General features: G+C 37.7%; 1 protein-coding gene across 1 annotated transcript; it reads right to left on the reverse strand.

The window, feature by feature from the left end:
* Nucleotides 1–4,117: 4,117 nt before the first annotated feature.
* On the reverse strand, nt 4,118–5,194 carry LOC111535331 (olfactory receptor 13F1). The gene has a single exon (XM_023201684.2). It carries the CDS (start codon nt 5,113–5,115, stop codon nt 4,156–4,158), a length of 960 nt encoding a protein of 319 aa, XP_023057452.1. The 5' UTR covers nt 5,116–5,194; the 3' UTR covers nt 4,118–4,155.
* Between the last annotated feature and the right edge of the window lie 5,664 nt (nt 5,195–10,858).

Genomic DNA, 10,858 nt, shown 5'->3' on the forward strand with positions numbered 1-10,858 from the left:
AAGATCTCCACAAGGAGAACTACAGAACACTGCTGAATGAAATCATAGATGATACAAACAAATGGAAAAATATTTCATGCTCACGGATTAGAAGAATCAATATTGAAAACGACCATGCTGCCCAAAGCAATCTATAGATTCAATACTATTCCTATTAAACTTCCAAAATCATTTTTCATGGAATTGGAAAAATTATGCTAAAATTCATATGGAACCAAAAAAGAGCCTGAATACCCAAGGCAATAGCAAAAAGAACAAAACTGGAGTCATCACATTACCCAACTCTAAAAAGTATACAATAAGGCCACCATAACCAAAACAGCTTGGTACTGGTACATAAACAGACACATAGACCAATGGAACAGAATAGGGAACCCAGAAATGAAGCCACAGACTTACAGCCATCTAATCTTTACAAAGCTGACAAAAATAAACAATGAAGGAAGGACTCCCCATTCAATAAATGGTACTGGGGTAGGTGGCGAGCTACATGCAGAAGAATGAAACTGGACTCCTTTTCGCCATACACAAAAATTTACTCAAGATGGATTAAAGATTTAAATATAAGACCTCAAACTGTAAGAGTCCTTGAATAAAACCTAGCAAACACCATTCTGGACATTGGCCTTGGGAAAGAAATTATGACCAAGTCCTCAAAAGCGATTGCAACAAAAGAAAAATTGATTAAGTGGGACCTAATTAAACTAAAGAACTTCTGCACAGCATAAGAAACTATCAACAGAGTAAACAGACAACTTACAAAATGGGAGAAAAAGTTTGAAAACTATGCTTTTGACAAAGGTCTAATATCTAGAATCTATAAGGAACTTAATTCAACAAGCGAAAACCAAATAACCCCATTAAGGAGTAAGGAAAAGGCATGAACAGACACTTCTCAAAAGAAGACATACACGTGGCTAACAAAGATATGAAAAAATGCTCAACATCACTAATCACAAGAAAAGTGCAAATCAAAATCACAATGAGATGCCATCTTGTACCAGTCAGAATGGTTGTTATTAAAAAACCAAAGTACAGCAGATGCTGGTAAGGCTGCAGAGAAATGGAAATGCTCAGAAAGGGAATGCTTATACATTGTTGGTGGGAATGTAAATTGGTTCACCCATTGTGAAAAGCAGTTGGGAGATTTCTTAAAGAACTTAGAACTACCATTTCACTCACCAATCCCATTACTGGGTATATATCCAAAAGAAAATAAATCATTCTGCTAAAAAGATGTATGCACTCATATGTTCATCACAGGGCTATTTACAATAGCAAAGACATGGAATCATCCTAGGTGCCCATCCTAGGTTCCCATGGTGGATTAGATAAAGAAAATGTGGTACATATATACCATGGAATACTAGGCAGTCATAAAAAGAACAAAATCATGCCTTTTGTAGCAACATGGATGTACCTAGAGTCCGCTATCTTAAGCCATTTAATGCAGGAACAGAAAACATAGTACCACATGTTCTCACTTGTAAGCGAGAACTAATAATTGGGTACTTATGGCAACCATAGACATGGGGGATAGTACAGGGGTAAGGTATGGATGCAAGGGATGAAAAACTAACTGTTGGGTACTATGCTCATAGTCTGGATGACAGGATCATTTGTATCCCAAACCTCAAAATCATGCAATATACCTGTGTAACCTGTATATGTACTACTTGAATCCAAGATAAAATTTGAAACAAAAAAATAAAAATAATAAATCATCCCACTCTGTGTACATAGAGAAAAATATCACATTGTATCCCATAAATGTATACAATTATTATTTATCAATCAATGATAATATTTTTAAAATGTTGTAGTGGTGGGGCTGCTCATCATGGAATAGTGAAGATGCAATCAGGACACAGTTCAGGATTACGTGTATAGTTCCATCCTTGGGAGGAGAGCAACGAAAACATACTTGGGTTATGTAGAAGTTAACTCCATCTTGGCTTTGTTTGGACAAGATGACTCTTGCAGAAGTACCTGAAATCTGAGGACTATTTCTAGTCTTGTGGGGGTCCAACCAGGTAGATAAGGCCATTTCGTTGTTTTGCTTCTGGACAGCTTGTTGGCTTGTCCTACACTGCAATTTCTAATTTAGTTCATTGCATCCCTTAAAAACACTGATAAATAAAGACGTTGAAGAAGATATCATGTACCTAACACATGCCCACTGGAGCTGATGTAACAAAAAACTTTAAATTCAATACAATTTTTATAGGATTTTTTTTCTACCCCATAAACAAATAAGATGAATTATTGTGTGCTCAATGTTTGTGATTACCCGGAATTAGTTTTTTTCTTTTTCTAAAATTGGTATAGAAACTGAGTGGTTAATAGTTTTAACATCCCTTCCTCCTCTTCAGCCATGTAACAGCATCATGCTGTAATCACTACTGCCTGATCCTGAAATGTTTAAGGATGGAAATAAAAATAGCTGTATAGCTTTGATTTTTAATAAAAATTTCCAGTACCTACCTTTGTAGAGATTCTGAATTACTAGAACTGGGAATCTGATACTTGAGTAAGAAAAGTGTTCTGATGTGTGCTAACAGCACTTGGATTAAGATCGCCAGCACAGTTCCTACTCATTGAATTCTTTCCTTCTACATAGTTTCATTCCTAATCCATTCATCTACAACTGGGTAATTTCTTGCAAGCTCTGTCTTGCTCAGGTTGGAACCTCTCGTAATAACCATCTGTAATTGCATCATGTTCTCTAAACCTAAGGAATAGGAAGGTTATATGTATGCAGCCAGAGGTACCTTCTCCCTAGGATGAAGCCGTCACCCACATAAATTCAAGGAACCTTCTCTGATAAAGAACTAATGTGTGCACATTGGCCTCAATATTCTATAGATCCAGAGAGGGTGGAAAAGACAAGAAAAAGTACATCAATATGTAACATTGGTAAAATTATAATGTATGTAATTTTGCTCACATATATTAGATATATTTATGAATCTGTTTCTATAATATGTGTGTGCATTAATATATTATTTATCCTGCAATGCAATTTTACTCCTCACCTTTAATTAATTGGTCAATTCAGCACGCTTTAAGAAAAATAATAACATGATAGGTATATGTTGATGAATTCACTGAGACAACAAAGTACAATATAAGTATATTCCAATCTTATATCCACAGATACTTTAGGATCTGCCAATTGGACCTCTATTCCACCTCATACATAGGATTACAATAGTGCAACCTTTGTTATATATTTGTGCACACACAGATATTTAGTCATCCCCCACATATACATTCCAAATAAACAAAACCACTCGGCCGGTGTGGCGGCTCACGCCTGTAATCCCAGCACTTTTGGGAGGCCGAGGTGGGAGGATCACGAGATCAGGAGATCGAGACCATCCTGGCTAGCAAGGTGAAACCCTGTCTGTACTAAAAATGCAAAAATTAGCCGGGCATGGTGGTGGGCGCCTGTAGTCCTAGCTACTCAGGAGGCTGAGGCAGGAAAATGGCGTCAACCCGGGAGGTGGAGCTTGCAGTGAGCCGAGATCGCGCCACTGCTCTCCAATCTGGGCAACAGAGTGAGACTCCGTCTCAAAAACAAAACGAAACAAAACAAAATCACTCATATTTCATTACATCTAAAGCCATGTTTTTTCCACTCTAACATGTTGGAAACTAGGAAGAGTTCCAAAATTGATGCTGTTTTGGTTTTACAAATTATTAGGGGTGTGTGTGTGCATGTGTGTATACTTTGAGTTGTATCCGCACTAATTAAAAAATATAGATTTCTTTTTAAATTGAGGGGAAATTATGAATCATCTGGAGTAAATTATTTCAAAATTTACTAGGCTCACAATTGTACAGTTTTGGTGTATTGTTATGCTTATGTCACAGCTGGACACTGAGATGCTACAGAAAGTAAATATGGAACAGTAGGCAATTATCTAATTTTAATGTTATACTAGTATTCAATAAATGCTAATTGCTTTCCTGGAAACATAATTTATTCTTCATAAACGATTTGTTAATATGAAAAGTTTTACTTGTAAGACAAATCAGTATAGAGGACATAATAGTAAACTTCCGTTGAAAGTAAGTATTTTCCAGGGTTGGTTTAAGTAAACTATTGTGCAGTTTTCTGGATAATGTTGATTTTCTATATGAGCATGATTGTTATTTGAGGATGGAAATGCAGGCGGTATTAAAAGGATTTCTAATTAGCAATTTTTTCAAGGCCACTTTCACCTCTTTGTTCCGTAGACTATAGATGATAGGATTCAACATGGGGGTTAGTCCAGCATACACCAAAGCCATAAATTTATCTATTTCCTGTGAATCTACAGCAGAGGGCTTCAGGTACATGGAGAGAGCTGTACCATAGAACAAAACTACCACCATCAGGTGGGCTGTGCACGTTGAAAAGGCTTTACTTCGGCCTTCCACTGAGCTGATTCTCAGGATACTGGTGAGGATAAATGCGTAAGAGATACAAATGAGTAGCATTGGCATGGGGAGAAGAAGTACACTGATCACCAGCATGATTAACTGCACCAGGGAGGTGTCCACACAAACCAATTTCAATACAGCCAGAATTTCACAAGTGAAATGATTGATGATACTATTACCACAGAGAGACAGTGGCAGCACAGACATCGTTTCCACCAGGGCAGTGAGACAGCCTGTCATCCAGGAGCCAGCTGCAATCTGCACACAGGTTCTCCTATTCATGATGACAGGGTATCTCAGGGGGTTGCAGATGGCCACATACCGGTCATATGCCATCATGGACAGGAGTACACACTCAGTGGAGCCCATGGCAAGGGAGAGGTACATCTGAGCGGCACATCCTGAGAATGAAATCGTGTTTCTCCCTGAAACAAAGTTTGCCAGCATTGGAGTGAGCGCAGAAGAGGTATACCAGATGTCCAGAAAGGAGAGATTGCTGAGGAATAGGTACATAGGGGTGTGCAGGTGGGAATCTAGGATGGTGATGGAGATCAGAATAACGTTGCCCAGTAAGGTGATGAGGCACATCAGCAAGCACACCACAAATATGATGACCTGAACTTTAGGGTACTGAGAAAAGCCCAGGAAGAAAAATACTTTTACAGATGTCCAGTTTCCCGGGAACATTTTTTATATGTTCATCTGTACATATGCATAGAAGGATTAATGTCACACATATATAAAACGTAACCCCCTCCTTCACATATCTGGCATGTTTTATTTATATGAACTTGTGGTCTGTTCTTAAATGGTTCTCTAGGTTAGCGATAGTAATATTTGTTTGAAGAAATGTGTCACTAATAAGAAAAATTTAAGCAGAAAGTCAACAGATACATCCTTAAAATATTACTTTTGCTGTAAGATTTTCTTCTGGCAATGTGAGAGTAGGAGGATGGCGTATTTAATCAGCATCACAAAAGAATGAGAAAAGAAACAACATTTTGCATTCTTTCTTTTTCCAAAACCACATTTTAACTGATCTATTTACCTCTGTACCATTGGCATGATTTTCTTCCTCTGATTTGGTAATAATCTTCTTACTTAGGAACTGTTAGGATTTCCAGGTTCACAGTTTCTTCTGCCATTCCTAGAGATATATCCAAAATAATTTGGAAGTCTCAGTGAACAAAGGCAAAAAAAGGTATAGGTTTCTGCAGCCATAAATTAACAGAGACTGAACACTTAGACACAAGCCCAGAGTTGCTTTCTTAAACCCAGGAAAATGGTGACATGTGTCTCATGCTGGGAGACACATGGCAAATATTTTTTTCATCTTGCTTCAGTTGTCCTGATGTTTGTGCTGTAGTAACATCCTCCAAAGAACCAGCCATTGGCAGTGTAGGGCAATTTGAGCTATTTGTTGCTTTTGAAAAGTCTCCAATTCATGCAGGAAATTAAAGTTAAACATCTATTTGTACAGTATTACAAATTCTAAAACTCCAGGGACAGTGTCCCATAAATCCAATTATAGTCAGTAGCTTGTCTTGCCTAATTGTAGGGTTATTCAAACAATACGTAAACATGTTTCCTACCTACACTGTCTTTGGGAAGGGGAACTTTACTCTTCTCCCAAGAGTGCTATGAAGTGAGACTCGTTAATTTAAATGAAGTTAAAAATAATGCATAATGTTGGTAGTTTCTCCTTCAGATTGTAGGAGAGTTTTATAATATGAATGAGATCAAGTTGTACTTGATATGAGACCTGTAACTTTTCTACTACTCAACATGGCTTAAAGAGAAGGCCATTGAGGGCAGATATTTCTCATAGCACATAAAGGTCCATTTGCTTTCAGAAACACTTTTTCTTTTGGGAAATAAGCTTCACCCTATAAAGGCATCTTTACCCTTCAGAAATCCATTGAAGCTTCTATCTGAGTGATGCTTTATAATCTCTGTTCACAACTTGTTTGTTTTCCAAGTGAGAGATGAATGGTTAACAGTGTATGGTGGTGCGGGGAAGGCATACTGTCAGTGTCATCATTGTACAATTGTGATTGTATAACTTGTTTCTTAGTAGCAGATTGTAATCATGACCATTACTGAATTGTTTTACATCACATCAAATACTCTGCATTCTCAGAGAAGGTCATAAATTTGAATGATTGCCAAGATATTTCAAAGCACAGTAAAAAAAAAATCTCTTCGCTAGTTAGTATTTGCCATCAGAATGCATCTTTTAGGTCTTTCATGTACTCACTCCAACAGAGATATAACTTTCATCACCTTGGAATCATGCGTATGGTTCCCTTCTTTACCTATAGGAAAGCTTGGTGCACAGGAAAGACTAGGGACTTTGTGCAATAAACACTTTTCATTTCACCACTTCATTTTTGTTGCCTAGAGCAAGTTGATGATCCTCATTGAGATTCAGATTATTTATAAAAGAGCAATGACAGTATTTCTTTATCAAAGTTGTTCTGAGGAATAAAGATATTTCATGTAAAGCAACTAAGACTGAAATTGATGTATAGTAGGTAATTAATAAATATTAGATTTTTCTCCATTCTTTGGTTTTTGACTTGCTTCTTGAATCATCTTTTTTCCTTGTATTTATTCTCCCTTTTCATTATTTCCCTCTTTGACTATGCCAATGCCCTTCCTTTGCTTTTCTCATTTAGACAATATTTGCTGCAACTGCAATACAAATGGTTGAAGCAAAAGAGAGAAAAGAAATGGACTAACATCTGGCCCCAGAATCCACTTTTCCTCTGAATTTGTTTATCTGATACTCCTTCTAACTTACCTGTCCAGTTCCTATAGACTAAAGCTTGTGAAGCTCAAAGTGAATCATTTAGGTTGACTTGATTGTGTTTGGGGGAAGGGTTAGAAGAGTACATTATTGGCTGGGTGTAGTGTAGTGGCTCATGCCTGTAATCCCAGCACTTTGGGAGGCCAGGGCAGGCGGATCATGAGGTCAAGAAATTGAGACCATCCTGGCCAAAATGGTGAAACCCCATCTCTACTAAAAATACAAAAATTAGCTGGGCATGGTGGTGTACACCTGTAGTCCCAGCTACTAGGGAGGGTGAGGCAGAAGAAAGAAGAATCACTTGAACCTGGGAGGCGGAGGTTGCAGTGAGCTGAGATCATGCCACTGCCCTCCAGCCTGACGACAGAGCTAGACTCCATCTCAAAAACAAACAAACAAACAAAAAACAGTACATTATTTTAGGGCTAGCCACAAAAAGATCTATGGAGGCAATGAGTAAGTCTCAGGAAGGTTGCCAACCTTATCCCCCACTATTTATGCAGCAACAGACTACATTTCTGCTTTGGAGATACTTCAGAAAATGCTGAAAAGAAGAAATACTGAAACTCCATAGAATTTTTTCTCTCTGATTATAAATTATTCTATAAAGACACATGCACACGTATGTTTATTGCAGCACTATTTACAATAGCAAAGACTTGGAACCAACCCAAATGCCTATCAATGATAGCCTGGATAAGGAAAATGTGGCACAGATACACCATGGAATACTATGCAGCCATAATAAAAGAGTGAGCTTATGTCCTTTGCAGGGACATGGTTGAAGCTGGAAACTATCATTCTCAGCAAACTAACACAGGAACAGAAAACCAAACACTGCATGTTCTCACTCATAAGTGGGAGTTGAGCAATGAGAACAGATGGACACAGAGAGGGGAGCATCACACACTGGGGCCTGTTGAGGGGTGGGAGGCAAGGGGAGGGAGAGCATTAGGATAAATACCTAATGCATGCAGGGCTTAAAACCTAGATAACGGGTTGATGGGTGCAGCAAACCACCATGGCACATGTATACCTATGTAACAAACCTGCGCATTTTGCACATGTATCCTGGAGCTTAAAGTAAAATAAAAATTAAAAAAAGAAAAGGAAAATCAACTGACTATGTATTGCATGGATTTCTTTCTGAATTCTTTTATTCTGTTCTACTGATCTATTTGTTTTTCTTTATGCCAGTTCCACAGTAGCTAGATCATTATAGGTTTATAACAAGTTTATAATGAAGTAGTATAAATCCTCTAACTTTATTCTTCTTTTTCAATGTTGTTTTGAGTATACTAGGTCCTTTTCTTTTCCTATCAGCTTTAGAATTGTCAGTTTCTCTAAAACCTCTTCCTAGATTTTGAGTGGTATGGCAGTAATCTGTAGATCAATCTTGGGAGAATTGATATCTTAATAATATTGATTCCTCTGATTCACGAACAATGTATCTCTCGTTTCTATAGGTCTTTAAATTCTGTCTGCAATGTTCTGTATCTTTCAGTATAAAAGCTTTACAGATATGCCAAGGGCGGTGGCTCAAGCCTGTAATCCCAGCACTTTGAGATTGAGGCGGGTGGATCATTTGAGGTCAGGAGTTCCAGTCCAGCCTGGCCAACATGGTGAGATCCCATTTCCACTAAAAATACAAAAATTAACTGGGTGTGGTGGCATGCTCCTGTAATCCCTGCTATTCGGGAGTCTGAGGCAGGAGAATGGCTTGAACCCAAGAGACAGTTTGGAGTGAGCCAAGATGGCACCACTGCACTCTAGCCTAGGCGACGGAGTGAGACTCTGTCTTAAAAAAAAAAAAAGTTAATTTTCCGTTATTTTATGTTTTAAAATATGTGGTATTTTTCAAATGTATATATTTTTCAATTTATTTTTATTGGCAAATAGAAATGCAACTGGTGTGTCTATGGTGACATATCCTGATAGCTTGATAAATTCTTTTATTAACTTTATTATTTATTGTGTGGATTCCTTGGAAATTTTTGTCACTGTTCACATACACAATCTGGTTGTCTGTGAATCAGGACACTTTTCTTCTTTCTTTCCAACTGTAACCCCTATTTATCTTGCCTTATTGTCCTGGCTAAGACAGTCAATACAGTGCTACACAGAAGTGGTGATAGCGGACATTTTTGCCTTATTTTGATCTTAGGAGGAGACCATTCAGTCTTTTAATTGACTTTTATCTGGCTGTTTCACCCTGGACATATCTCCACACTCAGCCTCCTTTTTCTTGTGCTTAATTGGAGAGAATTGAAGCAGATCATCTTTCATAACCCTTTCAAATGTAATATTTCAAAACTCTGATATTCACTTGTACAAGCGTCTTTCAGGCTATGTAATGAGCATTTCTTGCAGAGCTACAGCGAGTGCATTGATACTACAAATTTAGTGTATGTATACATATATAAAACACAAAATTATGTATCTATTACATATAATCATATCTCTCTTCTTATATTTTTGCTTGGACTAGATCTCTATTAATCACCTATTAATATCAGTTAAAGCTAAAGTATAGACACTGGAGGACAAGAATGAAAAATAACTAGACTAAGGGGTAGATAATTCCATGTTAGCAGAATAAGGAATCAAATCAATGTGAAAAAATAATAGGAGGTGATTCAGATTTGAAACTGTGAAGATCCAACATTGAATTGGAAGAGCAGAGGAGAAGCAAGAAAGTATTTGGACGCATGGGCTGGCTGTCCAGTCAAAGAAGAACTAGGAAGGATAAAACCACTTACCTGGAGTGATGGGGAAGAGGCTAGATCTAAACCTGAGATGGGAACCTAAATATTTATCCATATGTCATCTTGTTTTTTCCAGTATTAAGGGCTCCGAGAAAGCCTAGCTTGTCTAAAACAGGGAGGTTGATATGATATGGTAATTCAGAGAGGAACTAGGGGAGGCCTAAAAATATACTTCAAAGCTAAACGAATTGAGTTTTTTTTTTTTTTTAAACAATACCATGCTGCTGCTCTGTGCCCCATCTCTGGTTTTGACATGACAAATTGAAAGCCGATCTGATACAGATGAGCATGGGATTAATCTAGTGACTGCCATGAAAACGACAGTGTTGAGAAAATAGATAAAGCAAATCCATAAATGTGTGTTCAAGCTGTGAGAACCTCCCAAGTGAGGCAGGTGTGGGCCTGTTAGAATGACAGCTCCTTTTGTTTGGAAGACCTAGGCAGTGCAAAATCTACATTTCTCATATTCCTGCTCTAACCACCTCCTTCCCCTCACAAAGCAAGGAAGCACACAAAGACCACATTTTTCCTGCTCTATTCCTGATCCTGAATAAATTATTTAACTAACAGCCATCAATTGTAAGTTACTGTGTTTGTTAGGTGCTAGAGATAAGAAGATAATAAAGGTATAAACCCTTTCCTGAGCATCCTCTCAATGTAATCAGGGAAACACAGTATAATGACAGAATTACAGAATTATATGTCAGTCATGGGGATGAGTGAGCACCCTTTGCTGTGGTCTGGGAAGGATTACAAAGGACATCATACAAAAAATGCTACCAGAGTAGAATTTGAAAAGTTATCACATGCAGCCCAATGAGTATGTGAAAGAAAAGTCTTCCAGGCAGGGAATAAT

Source organism: Piliocolobus tephrosceles, chromosome 14 (assembly GCF_002776525.5).
Source record: "Piliocolobus tephrosceles isolate RC106 chromosome 14, ASM277652v3, whole genome shotgun sequence".
Lineage (NCBI taxonomy): Eukaryota > Metazoa > Chordata > Mammalia > Primates > Cercopithecidae > Piliocolobus > Piliocolobus tephrosceles.

Coding starts and splice junctions, on each gene's coding strand:
- LOC111535331 (XM_023201684.2), bottom strand. CDS start 5,115: ATGTTCCCGGGAAACTGGACATCTGTAAAAGTATTTTTCTTCCTGGGC.